Genomic DNA, 26634 nt, shown 5'->3' with positions numbered 1-26634 from the left:
TCTATGTTATTGCAATCTATGACCTGGGTGTAAGCCCGATCATCGTTCCCCAGAAGCAAGGCTTACACATGATCCCGATGGTCAATTATGCAGAGCACAAGCGCTCTGCATTGTAGCGGCAACTTTGGCAGAGGAAGCCTCTTTACTGTGAATTTTGGCTGAACTACTTGAGTGTTGTTATACACTTGCTTGTGATAAGGTTGAGTCTGTGAACTTGGCAGCAATGTTTGACAAAGGTAAAGGTCAAGGTACCCCTGACCGTTAGGTCCAGTCGCGGACGACTCTGGGGTTGCACGCTCATCTCGCTCTATAAGCCGAGGGAGCCAGCGTTTGTACGCAGACAGCTTCCGGGTCATGTGGCCAGCATGACTAAGCTGCTTCTGGCAAACCAGAGCAGCACATGGAAACACTGTTTACCTTCCCACTGGAGCAGTAAATATTTATCTACTTGCACTTTGATGTGCTTTCGAATTGCTAGGTAGGCAGGAGCTGGGACCGAACAACGGGAGCTCACCCCGTCGCAGGGATTCAAACCACTGACCTTCTGATCAGCAAGCCCTAGGCTCTGTGGTTTAGACCACAGTGCCACCCACACCCCCAATTTAATTATACTTTGGTTGTAATCCCTGTGATCGTAGGTAGGGGCCGGTATGGAGGTAGTCAAAGGAGGGCTGTTGCATCAAAGCCTTGCTCCTTCTGCTTCCCCTGCTACATGTTAGAATTTGTGTGTACTAATCAGTTGACCACCTGGTCTGGTGGTGGTGTTAAACACCACGGCTGGATCTGCATTGATCTTCTAAGCGTTATAAAATATAACAATCTATAATGCTTAATGACAGTTTCCCTTTGCCAGTGGGTCCCTGCTCTGCAGTGCCCTCTAGTGTCGCATTTTAATAACACATTTTAACGTTATAAACGACAAGTGTAGATCCGGCCCAGGTCTGCCCAGAATAAAGCATCTATCATCCACAATTTGTTTGTGAATTACAGAGGACAACCTGGTGTGTTTAACTAAGTCCTGGGCAAATAATCTGGATAGCCCTGTGCTAAACTACCTGTGTCTGCTTGGGTACTCAGTGCAACACTATTCTGGGTCAGGGGACAGCATATCTGCCAAGTCTCCCACTGAAAAATGCAGGATCAGCAGTGGCACGGCACCGGAAGTTGCGTAGAAGCAACTTCCGTAGCCGCTCTTCCCATGTGTGACCGGAAATCAGGCAGAGTGGCACCGGAAGTCGCTTCTACACATGCCCGGTGGTTATCTTGGTGGTGGCCGCATGACCAAGATGGCCGCTGAGCATGCGTAGAAGCTACTTCTGGTACCGCTCTGCACGATTTCCAGTGCCTACACATGGGAAGAGCGGCACCCAAAATGGAGGCTCCCTGGCAGGTAGGAAATCGGGGGGATTTCCGGGATTTTTCTCCATTCAGGAGAACAGCGGGAAACGGATTAAAATCCAGGGGTTTCCCGCGAAAAACGGGATACTTGGCAGCTAAGGGGGACAGAAGTGGGATAGGAAGTGAAGTCGCCATCTTCCATTTAAAATAATCCAACATCCATGGCAGGAGACGGATCCACTCTGTCAGAATTTGAGAGATTGTTTGTAGTGGTTTAGGAGGTACAGGTCAGTCAAAATCAGGGTTTTTTGTTCCCATGTATCTTTTTCAGGATGATTGTGGAACATTTTCACAAATACTCTAAAGTGTCACACTTTTAGGTTTCTTTTTATTTGACATCTTGTATGAACAAATTATGAAATATACCTCACAAATTGGAAATATTTACAGTTTCTTTACAGCAAGGCATTGTTCAGGTTTTGACTTATGGCATCCTTAAAGCATTCTGTCTTTCAAAACAAAGACATCCGTGTTGTTGCAGCATGCTCATAATTCATTCATTGGGCTCTGTATAAGAAAGGCGAGCCTTTCAAGTCTCATTTCCATTCCTGCCATTGTGCAATCCATTGTTTAAACGCTCTCCATTTTCACGTCTGTGGGTTGTTGGGTTTTAGTTTTCATTTCAGAAAATCCTCATAAGGCGAGCCCGAGTAAGAGTCTGAAAAATTCGTTTTAAAATATGATCACAGCCATTCAAAAATCATTCAGACAAAAGAAGAAGAAAACATTAAGGACGTCATCACTACTGTGTATTGTCAAAATATGCAGTAAAATATCTTCAAATAACGGGAGAGAAAATCAAGACGAATCTCTGCAAGGAGATGCCACTGTGCTGTTCTTGTTTTCAGCTGTGAACTTATTGCAAATCAAAAGTCACCATGTTTCCAGGGCCTCCTCTCAAAAGTCGCTGCCATCTACATCTTTGCCTCTTAAAGAAAATCCTGAAAGTAGTTGTTCTTCTTGAAAACTGTAAACCGTTCAGTAGGCTCTTCCATTATAAATTAGGTGTGGGCCTCCATTACACATGTTGTCTGTCATTTCCTGTAAGCATAAAATGGGGAGTTGTGATTAAAGGCATTTTTTTTTGGTCAGCTTTGCATGTTGCTAATTAGCTAGTACAGATTTAAGCAACGTAAGGACTGAAGCTCACATCTGGCCTGTGGCAGATTTTCTTTCCTAGAATTTTTCCACCCAGAATGATCAGCCCATGGGTGCATTGCCACAAAATGACAGCATGGAGCTGCCAGACAATCTGTTCAATGAGAGATTGGATGACACTGCCTACAGTGGAACCTTGGTTTACGAACGCGATCCGCTCCATGGAGGCGTTCGTAAACGGAGGCATTCGCTCCCTGAAGGCATGCTTCTGCGCATGCGTGAAGCGCCAATAGAGCGCTTCTGCACACACACACGCTGCGCAGATCGCTTCTGTGCATCCGACGCCGCGGAACCCGGATGTAAACACTTCCGGTCCGCGGCGTTCATAAACGGGACTGTTTGTAAACCGAGGTACCACTGTATTAGGAGTCAGCATGGTGTAGCGGTTAGAGCAGGCTTCCTCAACCTCAGCCCTCCAGATGTTTTTGGCCTACAACTCCCATGATCCCTAGCTAGCAGGACCAGTGGTCAGGGATGCTGGGAATTGTAGTCTCAAAACATCTGGAGGGCCGAGGTTGAGGAAGTCTGGGTTGGAGTGTTGGACCATGACCTGGGAGACCAGGGTTCAAATCCCCACTTGGCCATGAAGGTGGCCTTAGGCTACTTGCTCCCTCTCAGCCTAACCTACTCCACAGGGTTGTTGTGAGGATAAAACGAGGAGAAGGCGAACTAAGTACACCACCTCAAGCTCCTTGGAGGAAAAAGTGGCATAGAAAAGTAATAAATAAATGAACATTTAATGAGCAGTCATTCTGATCTGGTTGTGAGATTAGAAGATCATTGTGTTAAGCAAGTTTCATCCCAACACTTGCGAGTGCATTTCCTCATCCCTTTGCTTATTGGGGGGAAGTTCTGATCTTTCGGAAATCAGGCTTGTTGTGTGAGGGCTCCAAATCAGCTTGAATTGCACAGCCTGAATTTCCTGGGGTATGATTGAATCCCACCCAAAGGAGTGACAGTCTGGAAGCGCCCTTAGTCATGGGAGTGGAAATGCCTTGGTAGTTTGCAGCCTACAGGCCTTTCCTGCCTCATCGTTTAGGGGAGCTTCATGCTGTGTAATATGACATAATGTAATGAAAGGTGATGGCATGAGAGAGCTAGGAAAAAAACCCATATATTCTTCAGCCACCCAAATGGAAGGATGCTACGCATGGAAGAATAGCAAAAGCTTCTTCACCAACACCAACCTTACCCATCCCAGCACAAAGGCTAAAAATTTAAAATGAAAACATTCCTGTACACCTGCAGCTGATCTTGAAGCTTAGGTACTACCCCAAATAGCTATGAATTCAGAAGACAGTACACTTCTCAATACCAGTTGCAAGAAACTACAGAGAGAAGAGTGTTGTTCCCCTCAGGTTCTGCTTGCGGTCTTCCCATAAGCATTTGGTTGGCAACTGGATAATGGACTTGATGAACCGCTGGCTGGATGCAGCAGGCTCTTATGTTCTTAAACTTAATGGTCTGGTTGTCACCCATCCCTCTAAGTTTTATGACGTCTGGTTTTTTCCTTGGACCCCTGTGTTAAGCATCTGTCTCACTGGCGCTTTAACTTAGCTTTCACTTTCTTTTTGTGGTGGACCTCGAGCTCCACTTCTCCTTAGGTCCTGATAGGTTTCTGTTTCACTTCACGTCGAGATGTGGACCTACTTCAGGGATGTGGCTCATCTAGTTGTTTTACTCCAACTCCCATCATTTCTCACTATTGGCCATGTTGGCTGGGGCTGATGGGGGTAGGAGTCCAAGGACACCTGGAAGGCCCTAGACTCCTCATCTCCTCACCCCTGGTCTACTGGCTTCTTTCTCCTTCATTCCCAGTGCTGTTGGGATCTGCCTCCTAGTTATTTCAACTCTCCTTACAGCAACAGGTCACCTGCCCTTCCTTCACCCTAGACAGCAGATAGCATGTGACTAAAAAAGTGTCCTTGACAAGCGGTAGCAGCAGAAATGGTTGCCCTAAGCAGTTTCTTACAATAAATCTGTCTTGTCCTGTTTTTTTATAATGCCCCATGGAAGAAATGGAACCTATGTTTGTATTATGGAAGAGATGACAATTGAATCACAATTTGATACCTTGGTCTCTGCTGGGATTTCCAGGAAGGGCGCCAGATAATGTCGGTTGAGGTGAGGATGTGGTGATGTAGATACCTGTCTGCTGGGAAACAGAGTGAGATGAGTAGACTTAACATCCCTTCAGCCATTAAGCAGTCAATGGATTAATCCATTAAGTCAATGGATTAATCCATTAAGTCAATGGATTAATCCATTAAGCAGTCAATGGATGTCGCCAGTGAAAGCCAGTATCATCCAGTAAAACAAATATTGGAGGAGGGCTCAGGAGCTCCTCAGTCAACCAAGTCAATGTGTTTGCTTAGGTTTCCCCATTTACAAAAAGGAAATTGTGGAGCTTGCTTACATGATCAGAGATAACGGAGGGTGTATCAGTATTATGAGTACCATCACATTAAAATACAGGAGGGGGGGAGAAGGAGGAGGAAAGTCCCTGATTATACCCGTTATAACTGGATTCTGCCTCAGATATTTTCTGACTTATTTATAGCATTTCCCCCCTGTGTGTAGATCCACCCCAAGACTGATGATGCATTCCTCTAAGAAACTGAACTTGCTACAGAGATATTAAAAACCAAACCAAACATTGTAGCATTCTAGAATTTGGCATACCTTGAAGGTAACTCTGGTGTCGGGGGTACCACTGGGCAGCTGGGCAGGTCGGTTATTTCAATACCCCTCAATCTCTAATATAGATATAACAGTCATAAATGAGGCAGAGAAACAGGCAGCATATCAGTATCAATATACAGAAAGTTGTACTTCCTCTACAGATGTACACAATCAGCAACTTCTGGCAATATACTCTAGCGCTGTACTGTACCTCTTTAGAGTATAGGAGCAGATGCCCAAGTGCATTCTCTTGCTAAGAACACCTTGTACATCCCCAGAAAGCCTGGCTCAAACCTCCCTGGTATGCAGGTTTTGTATGCTCTGGGAATATGTGGGGGAAATTCAGCCGTCTGATTTTTCCATCTGCAGTTTGAAGCAGTACAAACCAACAACACATCCATTGCATGGAGTTGCTGATTGTTCAGCTTGACCTCCTACATTGGGGTGGAGTTCACCTGTGGCCTCCAATGTTGTTGGGCTCCAAGCTACCATCATTCCCAGCTACGATATGAGCTGTCATTCAAAAGAACATCTGGAGGGCCATGGGTTTTCAATCCCTGTCCCATATAGATGTAATCTTTGGAATCTCTCCATTTTACAACAGGGGGAAGCAATCAGGGCTTTTTTCCTGCAGCCAAAAGTCGCCAAAACTCAGTTCCTGAACCTCTCAGGTGGGCACCATTATAAGTTAATGGCAAGTTCCGGCACCTCTTTTTCTAGGAAAATATCACCGGAAATAATATTTCCATGCAATGAGGTGTGTCTGTATGTTCACATTAATTAAGCAGGTTATTTAGGGAGTGCTAGACTTAGCGGCTCAGCATTTGTCTATCTTATACAATGGAACAATGTAGATAATTGACGCATTTTGTTGAAATGGGTGTACTGCAGAGATACGGTATCAAAAATAGCTTTCTATAAGAGAACGAAGCGTGCACCAAATGGCACTGTTTCATTTCCCAGTCCTTTGTAAAGCCGAAAATTCCATTCTTCCCCTTACTGCTGAACGAATATATTAGAACACAAGAAGAGCCTTTTGGGAAGAAACGCAACGGTTCGGGAAGACCGCCCAACTTACCTTCTCGCCCATTTCGTGGGAGTGGTGCAGCGAGTGCTCTCTTTCTGAAAACATTCTTCTTTGCTCGTAGCTGGCTAGCCGACAAGTCAGCCACGAGGACAGAGTGCACCCACCGATGCCGATGCAAGCCAGGGACATGGAGGTGACATGCAGAGGATAAAGATGTGAGGATTTCTTTGTCAGAGCCCGAAGGAACTGAAAATTTAATATTCCTCCAATTAGTCCACAGATACAGCAGGCTGAGAAAAGTATCATCTGGGAGGAGACAAGAAAGATCACGTTACCATGGACTTCTCTGCCAGAGAAGGCAATTGCGGTGCAGGGGGGGCTGAAAAGCAGAGTGACCGACAGACGGATATATAGCCACACGGCCCAAAACATTTAAATAAATAAATTAACTTCCCCTGGGCTGGTGACGACAAAATAGTTTGCAAACAATACTGCATTGGCCCGAATATAAACCGCACATGAATGTGAGCCGCAGCTTTAAAATTGGAGGGAGGGGGGTGAAAAAAAAATACCCAAATATAAGTCGCTCCCTTCCTTGCTGCTTATGGCTGCATACTGGGGGCGGGGGGTCACGCTGCATTGCTGGCGGTCTTTCCCCTTCCTCACTCTCGGGGGGGGGGAGGGGAGCCGCGCTCCTGGTGCTGTTTGCCCCGCACTCCTAGCTGCACACCGTAAGGTCGCAAATATAAGCTGCACAGTCAGAATTTGGGAGGAAAGTGCGGCTTATATTCGGGCCGATACATTATATGCAATGGGGATTCTTCAATTGTGATGCCTGCATCACAGGGGGTTAGACCAGATGACCCTCTGGGCCCATTACAACTCTACTATTCCAAGAATCTAGAAGGTAGATTCCCCCCCCCAAAACCCAACCATAACTGATAAAAGACGGCCAAAAAGAATGAGAAAAACCTTCCTTGCCCAGAGACAGCATAAAAGGATGTACAGCCCAGATTCAAAACATAAAATTTAAAAGCCTGGGTGAATTAAATACAGCAACTCTTCACCAGGCTCCCGGTGAGCCTCTCTAGGCTGCTCCACAGCTGAGGTGCCACCACCGAAAAGGCCCTTTGCTTGATAGCCACCTGCTGCACTTCACGTGGTGGGGCACTCATAGCCATAGCAGGGCCTCTGAAGAAAACCAGGTAGGCACATGCGGGAGGAGGTGAGCTTTCATGGAAATACAGCTTTCGACCCCAGTTACACCGAGCATGTCGATGAACACATATATGAAAACTGTCAGAAGTAGCTATGAGTTCTACAGAACTTCTGACAGCTGTGTGTACATTTTCTCCGTACGTGCAACAGGGGTTGCCATTCTTTTGGGGCCTGTGGGCACATCTGCAAACCATAAAAACCATTGTGGGCGCCACGTATGCCACAACCAGGCAGATTGGACAACCTCTCATATTGGCTACCACAGAATGCTTCTTTCAAGCTTATTTTCAACAGGGGTTCCTAAAAGTCTACACCTCAGGTATCAAAAGCTAAGCTAAAGAGGTGCCTAGGTAAGATTGGCCTTCTTTGTTTTGCATCAGTGGGCTCTTTGCCATTATAAATCATAGTATTAGATAGCATCAGGGCATTTTTTTCAGCTGGAACTTGCCGGAACTCAATTTTGGCACCTCTCAGGTGGGTGCCATTGCCATTATAAGAGAACGAGGGAAGTGTTAATGGCAAGTTCTGGCACCTCTTTTTCTAGAAAAATAGCACTGGATAACCTCATTCTTGCCAGAGATCTGAACTGACAGCTTTCAAAGAGCTTTCCCACCTCCTCCTTCCATTCCTTCACCCATTTTTTCCTCCTCTTACACTCCTTCCCGCCCTCAGGGCTTCCCTCTCCTATGGGATTAGGCCAAGGGCAGAACAGAATTAAACTGAATATTGCCGGTCGGTCGCCTCTGGCCCAGAGTAGGAAAGTACCTACCTTTCCCAAGGGCACTTTCCACTGTCCTTTTGGAGATGGAGCATGGCGTCTTCCAGCAGTAAATAATTCAAGGCACACGACAGTTTGCATTTCATCTATTGATACATAATACAAGTCATGCAAAAACTTACGACAAGTCCTGATTTTTTTTTGGCACACAGTATCCCACACGCTCCACAAAGCAGAAACTGTAACAACAAGAAGAACATATGTCATAACTGAAAGTCTAGAACAGCAGCATCAACTCTGCCACGCTGTAAAATAATGAAAACTGTAGCAGAATATTCATTTTTTTAAAAAACCTGTGGCTATATCTAGATGATAGGGTTACTCTTTCGAAAAACAGTTTTCAGCCAAACCTCTTTGTATTTAGGAACAGCACAAACCAAATCCAAAATCTGCTGGGATGAGAGTTTGGATTCAGCAGATCTTGGAGCCACATCAACATCCCATTGCAGCCATCTTAAAAGGGGAACTTCTGAGGAGTTGTGGGAAAGGGAAAGGGGAGTCTTATACTTATTCAAAACCCTGTTCGGCTCCATCCTGTCATCTAGGGCCCAATCCTCAACACTTAGGCCCACACTCACCTGCAGACTCAGCCAGCAACAGCTCCCTCCAGAGGCTCCCAGAAGGAGCTTGGAATGGGTCAAACTATGCCAACCTGTTTCACTGATATCCTATAGTTAGGATTGCTCTGAAAGTCTGTTTCCAAGGTCAGCTACAGTCTGCCCTTTGGGCAGGTCATATCTATCCTTGAGTACATGCAAAGTTACGGTATTCATATTTCTTATTAACCAGCTATGGAATGTTTCTCCTTTTGCAAAAATGTTTTACAGCCATCCTCTTACTTCTGGTGAAAATGGTAGGGCTATGGATTCTACTTTTCCTTCTCAGTTCAGCCTTAAGAAATGACAACCAAGTGGCAATAATGGTCAGGAACACAATTATACTTAATGTGGAAAAGTCAGCCAAATGCTACAAATCAAGCATCTTCATGCATAGAAAATGTCAAACAGTGAATTTCAATAAATGAATCTGATGTATTTAGCGCAGAAACTGAAGCGGGAAGTCTAAAACTGGGAATTTAGATTTCAGCACATTTTCCTGGGAATAAGCATCATTGAACATACTTCAATGGACTTCCAAGAATAGCTACATGAATCGCAATCCATGTCCAACTTTGTTTCTTATTCTCAACGGAGAAATCATAGAAACCCAGTTTTCACCCCTCCTCCAATTTACCACCAGACAGTGCTTACACATGAAAACACTGTTTCACACTAACATTCAATTATTATTATTATTATTATTATTATTATTATTATTATTATTATTATTATTAAATCTAGGGAAATTCAACACATTCCACCTCATCCTCCTGAAAATGTTCAATTCTGTTTCAAATACCACCAGACCTAAATGCTGTCAGAGTGGTCTGTGGTCTGTAAATATTAATGGTTGGAAAACCAGGATGAACCCAGTGGGCTTGGTTATACCTAAGCCCAACACTGTGTAAGATGTCACACATGCATGGATACTAGTGGGTGCCACCACGTCTGAATAGTTCTCTGGGCCCAGAAACCCACAATGCAGCAGTGGTACATGCAACATGGAAAATTACTCTGTAGTGAAGTGAGGTTCACCACACTGGCTCTCTTGTTATGTCCCCCTCAAGCTTGGAAGCCCTTCTGCTCTCTGGTGGTAGATCACTTGATGGAATGCAATCATTGATACATAGACACATCACTTTTCTGGTAGACATAGTCTAACCTCTGTGTAAGCTTTCTGTAGCTTAATTGGGCTGAATTCTCAATAAACAGGATGCCTGGAGGATTCCTTAGGTGATCAGTAATTTGGAACCATCTGTACCCCAAACTAACTACCTTGTGACATAGGAAGAATCTCCACCTATAGCAGTGAGGTTACAGGCACGATAATACAGGAGAGCAGCAGAAAGACTCAGCCTGCCAATCTAAATATATAAAAATGTAGGCATTGCGTGTGCAGAGGTCACAGCCTTTCTCCATAACCGCTGAACTGTAATGTAACAAATTTGGCCACAACGTTCCATGCCCATCAGTGAGGGATCTGGCATAATTTTTTTCCCCCAAAAGCAAACCTTTCATACCTAAAATAATGATTAAACACAAAAAGTGGTGCACACATTAGACGTCACCAGCAGAAGCTCTGAAGACTCCAGCAGCATCCAATAGAAAGGCAGATCACCCACTGCTGCCTCGAAAGCCGCGCCACCAGATGACACCACAAAATTCCACAACCAACTGAAAACAGGCCTTTTGCAGCAACAAGGCCCAACCAACTGAAAACAGGCCTTTTGCAGCAGCAAGGCCCAACATTGCCAAGTGGAGGTAGGGGCCTGTCGGGGGGGGGGGGGATGGGGAGCCAAACAGGGGGCAGGGATATGGTGGGTCAGAACAGGATGGAGGGAAACACAGGGATGAAACCTGCCCTCTCCACAGTATCTCGCCTCGGCTTTGCAGACTAGGCTGAATGGATTTAGGGGCCTGCCTGGATGAGGGATGGGGGGGGGTGAATAGGCTGCAGCATAGAATCAACTGAATATGGGCCTTTTACAGGCCAATCCTTTGAGTAGAATAAATGTTATTTCACATAACACACGTGGGTAGGGGAGTCAGGGTTGGGACAGGGCAAAATTTTACAGAACACGCGCATTGGGGGAATGATTGTGTGCAAAATGAACGGGTCACAGGGATAACCGGGGGAGGGGGGTTGGATGGATGAGAGGAGGGAAATCACAGGGATAAGCCGGGGGGGAAGAGGGGGCATAATAGGTCATGGATCAGGACAGAGTTGGGGGATTCACAGGGATGAGGGAGGGGGATGAGGGGGCAATCACAGGGATAAGCTGGAGGGGTGAGGGGAGGAGTGGGGGAATCACAGGGATACGTCATGGATCGGTACAGGGTAGGGGAAATCACACAAATAACCCACAGCAACACGTGGCAGGGCCAGCTAGTATCCTATAAAAAGGTCAGGGGTGTGCAGTGACTTAAAGTGCAGCATAGGCAAAAGTAGGTGAACCAGGGATGAAGAATCTGGGGCCCTCCAGATATTGTTGGACTACACCGTCCCTGACTATTGACCATACAGGCTGTAACTGATGGATGGAAAGTGGAGTCCAACATCTGGAGGACCACGGACTCCCCTAGTCACCCTTTTCTTCTCCAAACTTGGATCTCATATGCCAGCTTTCTTCCATGTTCAATTACAGAGCCCTAATAGGTACAAAGGGGGATGTTCAGCTCCCTCCTGGTGCATTTTAAAGCTCTTTCTCCATTCATTCTCTCTCTCTCTCTCTCTCTCTCTCTCTCTCTCTCTCTCTCTCTCTCTCACACACACACACACACACACACACACACACACACACACACACTTAAGGCTAATCCATGCTTCCTCTTGTCCTGCCACTTTCCCCCTGGGGAAAACCGCTCTTTAGTGCTCAATTGGAACAAACAGAAATTCAGGTTTTATCTGGATTGACATTTGCTCCAATTTAGAGCGAAAGAATGGGTTTTCCCTAGGGGGAAAGGAGCAGGGCAAGGGAGAAACCACTTGGACCCATATGTAGAAAGTGTGGGTCAAGTGGAAAATTGCTCACTCATTGTTTTTTTCTGGGCACAGGACATGCAGAAGTTTGGACGAACCCTTTTTTGATGGGGCTGACCTCATTCTGACACACATCATGTTTGGCCTAAAGCAACCACTTTTTATCAAGTATGATTCTCATCCTCTGCCCAGATTGTTTTAACTTGTGTATTACTCTAGTCCACATCCTCAGTCTGCATAGAAAGCAGGTTAGCAAGACATAAGTCACAATCTGCATAAACTCTAATTATGAATAAACTGTCATTAGATATTACTGGAGGCAAAAGAAAAATAAGCAAACTGTTGCATAAAGTTACTTGGGGAGGCCATTCAGGACGAAATGTGCATTAATCCAATAAGTTCCTGATGTAGTTTGGAAATGAATTGCCTTTGTTCTGAGCCACTTGAGCTTCTTAAACCAAAACGAAAAGACTGTCATAAATCCCCTTACAGGCAATTTCTTTCCTAGCGACTAAAATAAATTCAGCCTGCAACCCGGGTAGTGCTTGGAAGATCTATTGAATGCTATGAATTGGCTGTCTGCAGATTCTTTGCTGGCAGAAAAAGAAATGGGTCTGGAGCAGAGAGGGGAGGAACTGAGGCAAGGCGCTGAGACCCGGGTCTCTCCTTTCATAAGCTGTGGAGGACACTCTCCATAACTTAGGAAGCAGGCCCTGAGATAGGCCGGTTGAAAGCTTAAAAAATTGAAGATCATTGCACATAAGTCAGAGGCACTGTCAGCCAATGATTTAGGGAATGCTATTGAGTCAGTCTTTGTTATGGGGCTGCACTGTCCCTTAAGAAAGAGGTGCAAAGCTTGGGGGAAGCATTTATATCAAGTTTGGGAAAGCTTGGGTCCCCCAGATGTTGTTCAACTGTGTATCATCCCTGGCTATGAACCATGCTTGCTGGGGCTGATGGGAGTTGCAGTTCAGCAACATCTGGAGAGCCAAAGCTTTCCTACACCTGGTTTAGATCCTGTGCTACTGCTGCTTGTACAGTGGTACCTCAACTTGTGAAGACGATCCGTTCTGCGGCCGTCTTCGTAAGTCGAAGTCTTCGGTTGTCGAAGCGCCCGTTCTGCGCATGCGCCGACCGACTGCGCCGCTTCTGCGCAGGCAGCGAAAAGACTTCCGGGGTTGTCGACTTCGGAAGTCGAAACCTTCGGAAGTTGAGTCGTTTGGATGTCGAGGTATGACTGTAGTGCCTTCCATAAGCTTTGCCCAGCTTGTCAGCCATATCCCTTCTTGGAGAGATGATCTCTGGCCACAGTTAAAACATACTCTGGTTACATCCAGGTTAGGTTGCTGCAAAGCACTGGTGTGGACCTTCCAGACGGTCCACAGGCCTGATTATGCCTATCAGGTATTGGAGATTGGCTACCAGGCCATTTGGGGGGAATCCTAGAATTGTAGAGTTGGAAGGGACCTGAGGATCATCTGGTCCAACCCCCTGCAAAGCAGGAATATGCAGCCTTCCCACATAGAGATCAAACATGCAACCTTGATGTTATCAGCACCATCCTCTAACCAACTGAGTTAAGCTATTTTGTGAAGCAGCATGTAAAAACCAAGTATATAAATGAATCAGGGAGGTGAATCAGGGCACCCATGAATGAAGATCATGCCCATGAATGAAGATCATGGAAGTGGGGGGATGGGGTATGTTCAACCCTGCATCACCACCCATGATCCACAAGATTCTGGCTGTGGGAGTCAGGTATGTGAGAACAGGCAGAGGAAAAAGAAAATGTGTTCAAAGGAAGATGGTCTCCTTCAACCTTTTTGTAGTACTAGGAAGTTTGCTTGCCCAATGCCAAGGCTGTTGCAGCAGCTCTTTTATGAGATGCCCCATTGCCTCTGCTCTTGGCTTCTGGCCGCTTTGAAGCAGCAGCATTGGAAAGACAGAAAGCTTTAGAAACTCCTTCCTCCTCCCATGCCCCCATAAGTGACTGAAGTCCCTGGGAAGAAAAATGCATAGCATCAGCCTGCGAGTAACTGGCATAAAAGACACATCTAATGTAGATATTGATTCCCCCTTGTAAAAACTATGGTTTTTATTCAGAGGAAGCTAACATGGTCCCTGCCATGGGAGCATATTCGCCCAGTGCTTTTCCAGCTGCACTGGCTCCCAGTGGAGTACAGGGTCAGATTTAAGGTGCTGGTTTTGATCTTTAATGCCCTTTATGGCCTAGGACCCTCGTATTTGAGGTGAATAGTATCTGTAAAATACTATTTTACTATTACTACTACTATTTTACTATTTAAGGTCCGTAAACAGTAATACCTTAGAGGTCCTGGGCCTGAAGGAAATCAGATTAGCCTCTACTAGAACCAGGGCCTTCTCAACACTGGCCCCGACCTGGTGGAACGCTCTGTCTCCTGAGATCAGGGCCCTGCAGGACGTGATTTCTTTCTGCACGGTCTGTAAGACAGAGTTGTTCCGCCTGGCATTTGGCCTGGAGCCAACCTGATCCCCTCCCCCATTTTCCCTTTCTTTTTTCCGTTTTTATGAGGCTGCATTTTAAATTTAAATTTAAATGTATTTAATCTTGTTGTTGAATTGTATTTTAACTAGTTGTTTTATATTTGGTGTTAGCCGCTCTGAGCCCAGCCTTGGCTGGGGAGGGTGGGGTATAAATATAGTATTATTATTATTATTATTATTATTATTATTATTATTATTATTAACATACCCTCCAACATTTCTCCAATGGAAATAGGGAGTAATAAATAATACTAATACTAATACTAATTTTATTATTTATATCCCACTCATCCAACTGGGTTGCCCCAGCCACTCTGGGATGCTTCCAACATAAAAATAAATAAAACAAAAAGCTTTCCTATACAGGGCTGCCTTCAGATGTCTTCTAAAGGTTGTATAGTTACTTATCTCCTTGGCTCAGGGGTCTCATAACTCCATCCCTCCCAATATTTCTCCAATGAAAAACAGCAATGTCCTAAGGAAAAGGGGGACATTCCGGAATCAAATCAGAAACCAGGATGGCTTCTGTAAATCCAGGACTGTCCCTGGAAAATAGGGGCGCTTGGAGGTTTCTGAGCTAATTGCTTCTAAGTTCTATTGAAACCAGTGACTTAGATCAGTTGTGACTATGGTGCCGTTATTCACAGCTGCCGCTGCCTTTGAGCTGCTTTTCTCTGAAGCAATTCCATGCAGCTGGGACTGTGGCTATACAGAATCCCAATCACCAGATGGGATTGTGTCACAAAAAAAGGGGCTACCACACATCTGTGTCTCTTATCTGAAAAGCACCTAAAATACCATTGATTTCATTCAATGAAATTAGGTGCAGCTAGTTTCGCTGTAAAGGAGCCTAACTGGATTTACTGTAGAGGTGACTAAACCGGAGAGAAGATTCAGAGAATGAATAATCATTGGATCCATTTTGGCATTTGAATGCCACTCATTTGCCACTCATTTCAGAAGTGAGTCATCAGGGTTTTCTGTATGAGTGATATAAATGCTTAACTGTCAATAAGTTAGCAGGTTTGCTTTGTGTGTGTGCTTGCTATTACATGAGGCTTCTTCCTTGATATTCACACACACGAGTTAGACTTTGCTTGGATCTGCAGGTGGCATCCTCTCCTTCTGGGATATGGGAATAGGAAATCTGGAAGACCAGGTTACCTGGAATACATTGCTGGGATTGGGGAGGGGGGGGTCACTGTAGGGATGTACATTGGGCCAATACAGTAAAACAGGTCCTGTGAACATAGCACTAGCTCTGCGAAAACATGGAGAAGGATGGAAAGTCGGCCCAAGACATTTCGGCACCTGAGGCGAACCACAAAATGGTACCCCCACCAGGGAAGAAGTGGTGAGTGACAATCTCCATCAGGAAGAAAAGAGGAATACATTGGGAACAAGGCGGGTGGGAATCAAGTCAACCTTACCCAACGGTTGAGCAAGCAATCAAAGGCCATTGTAGTAGGGAAAGGGGGTCTGCTCTGAATCATGGAAGTGGCCGCTGCTGTTTCCTCTCTATAGTTGGGAGGAGATGATCAGCGCCTCCTATTCACCCAGAGGCCACCATAGAAGCAGGATTGGTAGGTGGGGGCTGTCAAGGAGGCAGCAGATCCAGCCTCCAAGGAACGCACCGTCGCTGTCAGTGCAGCAGTGACAGCAGTGGCAGGCAATACATTCCTTGGAAAGCGCCTGTGGATCTTGCCGCCTGAGGCAGTTGCACATCTGTAGGTTCTCGCCTTGCTTGTGCCATTCGCTTCTGCTCTCTCTGGAGTCGTATGTCCAGAGCTGGTGAATGTCCTCAAGCTGCCACCACATGAAAAGAATGAAGCTGCCTGATGCCAGCCTTTACAGGATTAGAGCCCAGGTCCTTAAGAGAGAACAGATCCCAGGTCAGCAGAGGAAGTTGGCAAAGAGAAACACCATGCCCAGCTTTTACCTTCAGATGCTCTCTCAGGCAGTTCGAAAGCATGTCAAAGTGCAAGTAGATAAATAGGTATCACTACAGCGGGAAGGTAAACGGCATTTCCGTGTGCTGCTCTGGTTCGCCAGAAGCGGCTTTGTCATGCTGGCCACATGACCCGGAAGCTGAACGCCGGCTGCCTCGGCCAGTAAAGCAAGATGAGCGCCGCAACCCCAGAGTCGTCCGTGACTGGACCTAATGGTCAGGGGTCCCTTTACCTTTTACTCTCTCAGGAACTGTTTGGTAGCTTGGATGGTTTTTGCAAGAGAACTAGACAAAGAGTGATCAGTCTAGCAGTGGTTATTAATTTAGCGGAACCTAATAATTCATGAAAGCTATTGTACTTTAACATTATTATAGTAAGCTGCTCAGAGAATGCTGTTATCAGATGACATAATAATACCATTAACTTCATTCTCTTCCCCTCCCCGCCTCTCCTTCTAACTACCTTTCTCTCCATGGTATACATGTGCGGCAGAGCATCAGTTCACACAACCACTAATGCAGCAGTCCCAAATCCTTGTTGCCCCACTTGGGGGGACGGAGGTTGGATCCACCCACCCCTGTCAGAGCCCAACAGCCTCCCGGCAGCTGCTGCCTGAGGCAGTGAGGCATGAGACATCTTCCCCTTCTGCCAGCACAGGCAGGTGGGAGTGCCACCGGTGAGACCCCCACTGGAAATAACCAGCCACAACATGAGCCATTCCAAGGACAGGGGAGGACAGAGCCACCCCAGGACCCACTGGATCCTGAGCCAACCCACTGCTGTTGGGTGATGGCTTCAGGCCCATTCTAAGCCCAGTCACCACATCTTCTCCAGGCAAACTACCTGCCTCCCTTCTGTTCTGATCACCAGGCCAGCTGTTTCTACCACTTCCCTGCAATGGGCTCCTATGAGGCCTTTGCTCATGGGTCTAGCTCAGTTTCTCAGTTTTCTCTTCTTAAATTCGCCTCTCCGCATTTCTGCAGCAATTTGAGATTTTAAAAAAAATCCTCCCGACAATTCACCAGCATTTAGTACAGGTTTTTCTTAATAAACACCTCTGTGTGCAGTTTTGACCCATGCACACACTTTTGCAAACAATTTATCCTAAGACAATGCACACTATGTGCCATTTTCGCAAATGTATCTATTTTTATGCACCATCTCCCCTAACATACACAATGTTGTAAACATCGTTTGGCTGGGGAACTACCCTGCAAAATCAGAGAAGAAACCATTGCAAAAGATCACTGGGTTTCAGTTCTTAGGCAGTTTCAGAACATGTGCATTTGATAGCTTCATCTTCAAATGCAAACCAGATTAATTCCCCCCCGCATCTCTTGTTCGGATTCTAGTTGGTGCACTGAAGCAAAATCAGATAAGAGTAGTGGTGAACCCAGCTGCAATATGAATGGGTAGATGGCTGCAGGTGGGGCTTTGACATCCATGCCATGAATGTGCTGTACAGCAAGCAGGGGGGGGGGGTTGAGGTGTCCATGTGCTGAGCAGCAATGTGAAATAATAATAATAATAATAATAATAATAATAATAATAATAATAATTCTATTTATACCCCGCCCTTCCCAATCAAGGCTGTAGTTGGAAAAAGAAACATGAACTATGGCTCAGGGCGGCTCACAACAAAAATATCAACACAAGTATAAAAGAAACAATTTAATTAAAATGCAGATTAATACAATGTTAAAATTCAGTTTTAAAATTAAAAATCTACAAGTAAGATAAAACCATTATAAAATAAAACCTTAGGGGGGGGGGGTAACCTGAGGCTGCGTCAGTCCAAAGGCCAAGCGGAACAGCTCTGTCTTGCAGGCCCTACGAAAAGATGACAAATCCCGCAGGGCCCTAGTCTCCTGAGACAGAGCGTTCCACCAGGTCAGGGCCAGTACTGAGAAGGCCCTGGTCCTGGTCGAGGCCAGCCTAATCACCTTGTGACTCGGGATCTCCAGTATATTATTATTTGTGAACCTTAATGTCCTCTGCGGGGCATACCAGAGGCGGTCCCGTAGGACGCGGTTATTTTGTTTCTTACTCGTTGGATATTATTTTGTACATTTAAAAAAAATGTTAAATTTAAATCAATTTTCTTTACTTTGAACCAGGGTTGTGGGGACTCGGTTCCAGTGCCTTTTTTTTAAGATGCCAAGAAGTCCAATAGTGGTAAATTGTGAGGCCATGTCAGTGTGGTACAGTGGTTATTGTGCTTGACTAGTACCAGCGGGACCAGGGTTCAAATCCCTACTCAGCCATGAAGCTCACCAGACCAGTTAACCACTCTCAGCCTAGCCTACCTCACAGAGCTGTTGTGCAGATAAAATGGGGAGGAAGAGAACCATTTATGGCACCTTGAGCTCCTTGGGCATATACATACCGGGGTAATAAATACATGGAATAAGTTTAGGTGCTTTTCATGACAACCCCAATAGCTATGCTTCTTCTGAGATTAATTCTCAGAAAATGATTAATTCTGAAAATGATTTTTTTGACCAGTGCAGAAACTACAGCTTCAATATCAAACTAAATTCTCTCTCTCTCTCTCTCTCTCTCTCTCTCTCTCTCTCTCTCTCTCTCTCACACACACACACACACATTTTTGCTTATTATCCAGCCTGATGGACAGTTCTGACTCAAAAATGCTTCCTAGCTATTTTGCAACATTTTGGTTACCATAACAAAGCGACACTTCAGAGTTTTCCAAAAAAGAAAGTGGCATACTCATGCTAATATGACCCACCTCTATATGTCTGCTTCACCTACTTTATGAGTTTCTCTCTCTGAGGACAGCTTCTTTAACAACTGGCACAACAGTTGCGACCTTCCCTGGACTGGGAGAGCTTGATCACACTAATCCTGTAACCGGTTGCTTCAAGACTGTTAATGCAATGCAGTCTAGAATATAGAGCTTCCTTTGAGGTTGGCCCAGAAACTGCAGTCAGTGCAGAACACTGCAGCATGATTGCTGCCAGGAACGAGACCCTGTCAGCATATTGCGCCCCTGCCCAGAGATCTGCACACCTGCTGGTTTGTTACTGAGCCAAATTCAAGGTGCTATTGGTATTATGGCGTATAAGCTACAGTATTATACAGTATGGTCATATCTAAAGCTCTCAACAGCTTGGGACCAGTTTACTTGAAGGATAGCCTTATCCCATATGTGCCCACTTGATTACTTTGATCTGTGGAAGTGGAACTTTTTCAAGTATCACACGGTGTATGTTTCACATCTACAAGGAATCGATCCCTCACGGTGGCAGCACCTGCTCTCTGGGAGTCCCTGCCCATTAATGTTAGGTAGCAGCCATCACTGTATTATTTTTAGCACCTGTTCAAAAAAAATAAATCAAACCTACCCAGACATGTATTTTTAATATTCCTCCCAAAGGAGCACAGGGCAGCACATCATTTTGTTATGTGGTTTTACAGTAAACCCACAACTTATGTGCACTTAGCTTGTGCGCATTGAGTTTTACGCACATGGGGATTTTTTTTAAAAAAAGGGGGGTGGAAAGGGGACAACTTTTTTGGGGGGGGATGACTTTGGCAATCTCGCCCACCACTGAACCAAATGCATTTTGACTATACACGATTTTGGTTTTAGTCATAATTTAGTATGAACATAATCTTGCATAGGCTGTGAGCTTACTCCATTATGTATATTTCTTTAAAAATTAAAAATTAAAATTAAAAGAAGTTCTTTTAAAACTTCTGGTTTTATTTTTGTTTGGATACCCTGCTTTTAACATTTGATTTGATCGGAATTGTTCAATGAACCTTTTATATTGTTTTATGTAAACCGCTTAGAGGGTTTTTTTGTTGTTGATGAAGCAGGATATTAAATCTCATTAATTGATTGATTAATGAAATGGTTGGCATGAAGAGGATTGGCCAATCATGCCCCACCCCCCAGGAAATGACATCACCATCCTTGCTGTGTGATAAATGGTGGTGCTTCCTCCCTGGCCTGCTCCACCATGGTGTCAGGGCTCAGCCCAGACTCAGAGGAAGTGAAGAAGAGAGTGAGTGAGTGAATGAGTGAGTGAGTGGGTGTCTCTCTTGTTAATGAACAGAGTGACTTCCAAGCACCACAGGGAACCACTGCCAGCAGCCCTCTCAAACATCTGAAATGAGAAGAAAGACCTGTCTAGATCCTAGACAGCTTTTAGCCTGGGCACTTGTTTGAGAAATCCAAACACTGAATCGATATGGCACTTTTGAAGTTAGTAGCTAGCACATGCACTACCCCTGATGTGACTTACATAATTCAGGATTGTTATTTTTTAAAGCAGCTTTATTCTTCCTTTTTGGTGGGTGCATGCTTGCATGCCTTCCTCTGTGTGTAGAGGTGATTTGTATGCATGCTGCCACTCTCTTCGCAGTGTATGCCTGTGTGCTCAACACGCTCGTGCAATTGGTCCTGCCGTTTCTATGGAGAAGCAGCTCATTCCGTGTGAGTAGTAGATTTTTTTTAAAAAAAGTCAAAATCTAGCAGCATTTCTGTTCACCTCAAAGGACTAATTACACCTCACGCTGTATGACTATGACAAGTAATACAAGTGGAAAGGCATCCGGCACACAATGGCTGGATTCAAAGAGTTTTTGTATTTCAGTCTCTTATTCAGTCGTATCACTGAGAGGACAGGCATATCCTCATCTATATCACAAGCAAGATAAGGGTCTCCACACAGATGAGATTAACTGAGTGATTGATTTTAGGTTGTTGCCATATAACTAGACTCTTCTTCCAATTTCTGTTGCCTTAACTGAAACTGATTCTTTATAGAGTGAGAACCATGCAGAATTTCAGCTCCAGAAAAATTAGGTGGGCAGAAGCAGAAGATCCATAATATATTTTACTACATATTTTAATGTATTTCTTTTCCTTTCATTTCTCGGATATATTAAGCTTTCTGCTCTTGAGCTTGGAAAACTCATTAGCTCTCACATTTGTAATTAGTGTAACCATTCTGTTCTGAGGTCCCTTATTGGAGTAGAGCTCTATATTTTGACAGTCTACACAAATTCCTTAATCAGACATGAACAGAGCAACCCCCCACATGTTTGTTTAGAAGTAAGTCCCACTGTGGTCAATGGAGCTTGCTCCCATATGTTTGCATAGGATGACTCTTTCCTCTTGATTCCAAAATAGTTTGGCTTCAGAAGTCCCAGGTCCACTTAAAAGACAGCTGGCAGAAGAGCTGGCAAGATATTCACCCAAGTCCTTAGCGTCAAGACCATATTGAACTAGATTTAGTATGAGGCAGCTTCATAGTGTGGTCTACTCTCATCCAAGCAAAGCCATGAATTTTTAGCATCTTTGGACCATCCTTGGTGCCAAGGATCTTCCAGGTCTAATATTCCTATCATGAATACAGAGATGAGCACTAGACAACCTCTAAGGGGACCTTTGGCCCTCCAGGTGTTGTTGGTCTGCAGTTCCCATCACCCATCACCATTGAGCATCCTGGTTGAGGCTGATGGAGGTTGGGAGTCTAACAATATGTGGAGAATCACAGGTCCCCCCAGTCCTGCTCTTAGCTATATGGTATGAGTGAAGTGGCTTCCATTAAATATCAAATAATATCTGGTTTTCTTTCTTTTAAAATAATGTTTTTCATGGTTTCAGCCTGACAGTCTTCGGATTATGTACCAAAGTAAGCAAGACCCTACAATTCTTATATGGCTTTTCTGCCCCAAGATTTCTAAATCAATTTAATGATGCCAACGTTTTTTAGTGTTCTTGCTCCACCCAGATGTCTTGAGTATTCAGGAAGTGTAATAGGCTTTGTCTACCACATTTTTTGATATTACTTGTAAGATATAGCCAATTTCTGCAAGAATATGCCCAATACCTCAAAGTCTGCATCTCACAGTATGTTTCCAATGGGCCTTCAGTTATGAACAAGTTACCACTCATACATGACCCTTATCATTATGCAGGCAATTAGCAGTGGCTATATGAGCAGTTCCATTGATCTTGGTGGGTCTGCTACTGTCCATGAACCATTTTTTTTTAAAATCCATGAAGGCAGTTAGCAATAAAACTTTCTTGTGCATCAGGACTCTGCACGAATGCGACCTCAGTTTCAATAATGGGCTTGCTTATGCAAAAAATACTGCTGTGGACTGGAGTTCACACATTGCAACTATGGCTATACTGCATACCATTGTTGTCAATATAAATGGGTTTACAGTAATGAGAAGGTATAAACGCCAAAGTTATGGAATCCAAAAGTTATGGAACACTCTCCCTAAGGAAGTCTGCCTGGTCCCATTTCTGCTCACCTTGTGAAAATATGCTTATTACAGTTGGCTTTTGAGATGCTTTTTAATTGTATCTGAATTACAGGTTAACAATCTTGGGATGATTTTTTAAACATTTACTGGCGGTGATGGTGCATTCAACTGCTATCTCTGCTTTATAAATGTTTAGCCACTTTGAGTGTTCTTTTAAAATAGAAAAGGTGGCTAAAGGTGCCTGGCAGTAAAAAATAAAAGCAAATATATCATTTGGCAGCTTAATAGGATATTGTGGTTGGTGAGACAATATGTGTAATAGAGATGTGCATGATTTCAATCCACACAAAGCAGGATATTCTGAGTTAAGGTTTCCATAGTAACCTTCCCTTTAGCCACTTATGTGTGAAACTGGGCTCCCATCTAGTTGCAGCTATTTGGAGACAGAAGTGGGTCAAAGGCCTTTAATTAAATTTCCATGTTATGTTATTTTTAGGAAGAGTGCATACAAATCTGCTTTCCTCTAATGGGCGTGCTCTTCAGAAGTTTGAAGCAATTCATCCCACCCTACCTGACCTATTCTCCCTCTGATACCTGAAATTATTGCAATTAAAACAAAACCATTCGGTTTCAAGCCTAATTCTGCAGTTGCAAGCATGCATACTTGGACATGAATCTCATTACAGGTAGGTAGCCGTGTTGGTCTGAGTCGAAGCAAAATAAAAAAATTCCTTCAGTAGCACCTTAAAGACCAACTAAGTTTATATTTTGGTATGAGCTTTCGTGTGCATGCACACTTCTTCAGATACACGAATCTCATTGAATTCGATACAGTATGGCCTTCTTCAGAGCAAATATGTCTAAGATGAGATTGTTAGTCGGACCATAGAGCAGATTTACAGAACAGACACAGTGGTCTCAGAAAGCTTGCTGCGCCATTGATAGGGTTACAACCTGGCCAGTATCATGTGGGGAAGCTGACTGTATGAATTAGCTCTCTCAGAAGCCATTGAGTAGGGCACATCTAAGTGCATCAACCAGCTCATACCCCTTGCAGTTCTTGAAAAGGCAGAGATCTCACCCTTGTGGGGAAACAATGACAGTTTAGCAATGGTGAGCTTGAAACCAAATACTTGAGGATGCAGTCACAAAACCACACAGCATGGCACTTTTTAAGTTAGGCATCCACCCAGAATCCAGGCTTGTAGAAATGTCTCATACATCCTGTATGTTGTGTACCTTGCTATGTGTGTACTATCCACATGGAACAAGGTAGCTGCAAATTAATATAGTTGGATGACTCCATCATGAGTTTTAACCATGTTCTAAATCAGGCTGTTCATATATGATACTCATAAGGTTCACTCACAGAGGCAACTAGCAAGGAGGCCCAGAAATGGATTAAAAATATGCAAGATCCTTACCCAATAAAACTTTGTAACTGTAGAAACCCACTAGGCTAATATGACTCTGCACCTAATTATCTAATTGTCTATACCAATAAAATTATCAGTGTCAGTATTTTTGTCCACAGCTGCTCCTTCAGCTGAGCACTGCCATTCAAAGGTTTAATAATCACTCCTAGTCTGACAAAAGCCGTAGGGTTGAATCTAACCCAAGTTAGTTGGAACTTAAGTCCCATTGATTTCATTGGGATCTAAGTGCAAGTAATTTGGGTTGGATCCAACCTGCTCTTCAGAAAGCTATACCTCCCCCCACACATGCCCACTATTACACTCAGGCCACCTGGTGAAATTGTGATTCCAAGCTCTTACCACAATCTGTAAGTGCTGCTTCTGTGGCTCAGCAGCTTAATTAATGTGCTGCTGTTACTCCAAGATACATGTACATGTAGGTAAAAATGTACTAACTAGACATTTCAACACAGGATTGTGCAGCTATTTAGTCTAAAATCAGAGGAAATGGTGCACTTTCAAAACACCTTGTGCATCGTATCTTTCATTAGACCAATATATGTCTATATGATTCTAATACATTTCCACTTCATTTCTCTTTAAGTTTTGAAGTTCTTATTCAGTTAAAATTATGAATTCTAATACAGGTCACATTTGCTTTGCTTCCTAATGATCTAAACAGAACCAGTGAGGAAATGTACATTGTATGCTACGTTTTTTCATACCAATGCAGGCTGAAATCCTTAGTCAGCATACCCCACTGTATCCTAACTAATTTCAGCTGAAAACTCCACTGCTACTCCATGATGGCTGCATGGATTATTTTTACCATGCACCACAATGTTAGTCATGCTGGGCATAACATTGGAAGTTACACATACTTAAGTCCCATCCCACTCAGTTGGATTTAATAATGTAACTGAGATTTAAAATTCAATTCATTTGAATGGGAATTAAACCTACTTAGTTTTGTTTGGGTTGCACCAAATTCCATTTTAATCAGTAGGACTGATTTCCAAAGAATATGTTTAGGAGAAGGGTGCCTAAAGCTGAGCTCTGAAGCACATTGGATGCCAGTCTCATGAATTGCAATAGAAAACAGTACAATGTACTTTCATTCATCCAATTGTTACAATGGATGTAATGATGATGATGATGAAGAAGAAGAAGAAGAAGAAGAAGAAGCCACCCTCTATTGAAGCTGAGGTGTCAATCTTTCATTTCATTTAAAGTTATGGTGGTGGTAGGGGATTTCAACCAAACAACATATGATGTCAAAATTAATTGTGAGTATGCCTGAATGTTGACTGACTTTGTCCACATTTTCAGTTCCTAGTAAAATCCTGACTTAAAGATGCAGTTGCTCTATCCTGATCACAAGAAAATGATGTAATGCTGCAAGAATATGCTTCCTTTTCATTCTTTCAGAAATATGCAGTCTAAGGCATGTCCTTGGCATCATTTGGAAATACCTTTTCTGTCTTTGGACTACCACATGGTCCTATGCACAATGGTGCAACTAGATAATTTTAGACACAAATATTCGGGTTCTTTTGGGGGGGTGTACTGGTTTAAGATGGCAATGTTCATTACTTCGCTTATTTCCAAAGCATTAAGCCATCCCTGTTCCATTTGGGAGTCTTCTGCTTATTCTGCTGCATGGGGTCCTGGACTTCTGTCTACCCACCCACCCACCCTTATACCAAGTCACACCTTTAGTCCATCTAGCTCAGTATTATCTGCTCTGACCTGGGAGTTCAGATAGGAGTTTTCCCAGCCCTACCTAGAGATACTTGGGAGCTGCATGCATGATGGACGCTCTGCCACTGAGCTATGATCCTTCCTCCATGGCTTTGCATGGAGCAGGGCAGCTGGAAGAGTTTTACACCCCATTGTAGATTTTTTTCCCCCATGGTCAAAGGCATTGCCCAGTGTTCCGCAGGTATAAATCTGATGAAGGCTGCGGTGGGGTGTGAGATATTATGCTAGAGGGTTCAAATAAAGTTCAGGTTATGTTGTCCTAAAAGAGGTTGGGGAGGGGAGGGGAGGGGAGGGGAGGGGAGGGAGGGAGGAAGGAAGGAAGGAAGGAAGGAAGGAAGGAAGGAAGGAAGGAAGGAAGGAAGGAAGGAAGGAAGGAAGGAAGGAAGGAAGCAGTCTATACACATGGATCATGCAGATATCAAGAGTGCACGGAGCATGCAAGCTAGAGAAAGGGCCGTATGGAAAATTAGCACCCGCTGAGCACAACATCATCACCATCAAGAGTTAAAGAGAGAGTGAAATGGCTAACGTACACACACCCCGCTCCATACCGGAGAAGAGTCTCCCAGCTGAGGCGCACGCTCGGAAAGAGCCAGGCTGAAGCTGACCGCCCCCACGGCCACGCTGGAGACCCCCAGCCCTATCTCCAGCACGGAGAGCACCAGGAGGCCTCCGATGATCTGACTGCTGGTGCACATCCTCGCTCGGTCATCGTTCCTACCAAATCAGCTCCGAAAGCGACGCATTCGCCTTCTCCAAGGGGAAGGGAAGAGGGAGAAGAAGGGCTCTCCCCTCCGCGGCAAACTTTTGTCCTCTTCTTCAGCAGCAGCTGGCAGGCATATAGCCACAGCGGTGAAGGCCGGGTGGCCTCGAGTCTGGGCGTGCTTCTCTCTC

At 44.5% G+C, this 26634-nt stretch overlaps 1 protein-coding gene across 1 annotated transcript; it reads right to left on the bottom strand.

Moving 5' to 3' along the window:
* Positions 1-1712: 1712 nt before the first annotated feature.
* On the bottom strand, positions 1713-26559 carry TMEM196 (transmembrane protein 196). The gene is made up of 6 exons (XM_035130046.3): positions 26274-26559; positions 8384-8440; positions 6317-6571; positions 5239-5312; positions 4630-4711; positions 1713-2439 (listed from the first exon to the last, which is right to left on the bottom strand). The coding sequence occupies exons 1-6, from the start codon at positions 26436-26438 to the stop codon at positions 2377-2379; spliced, it is 696 nt and encodes a 231-aa protein (XP_034985937.1). The 5' UTR covers positions 26439-26559; the 3' UTR covers positions 1713-2376.
* Between the last annotated feature and the right edge of the window lie 75 nt (positions 26560-26634).

This window comes from Zootoca vivipara, chromosome 11, assembly GCF_965207765.1.
Source record: "Zootoca vivipara chromosome 11, rZooViv2.hap1.1, whole genome shotgun sequence".
Classification (NCBI taxonomy): domain Eukaryota; kingdom Metazoa; phylum Chordata; class Lepidosauria; order Squamata; family Lacertidae; genus Zootoca; species Zootoca vivipara.
This window is presented reverse-complemented; position numbering and strand designations above follow the sequence as displayed.

Coding starts and splice junctions, on each gene's coding strand:
- TMEM196 (XM_035130046.3), bottom strand. CDS start 26,438: ATGTGCACCAGCAGTCAGATCATCGGAGGCCTCCTGGTGCTCTCCGTG. Junction 6,572..8,383: donor AAAAAAAATCAGGACTTGTC/GTAAGTTTTTGC, acceptor GTCTCCTCCCAG/ATGATACTTTTCTCAGCCTG. Junction 5,313..6,316: donor CCCACGAAATGGGCGAGAAG/GTAAGTTGGGCG, acceptor TATCTATATTAG/AGATTGAGGGGTATTGAAAT.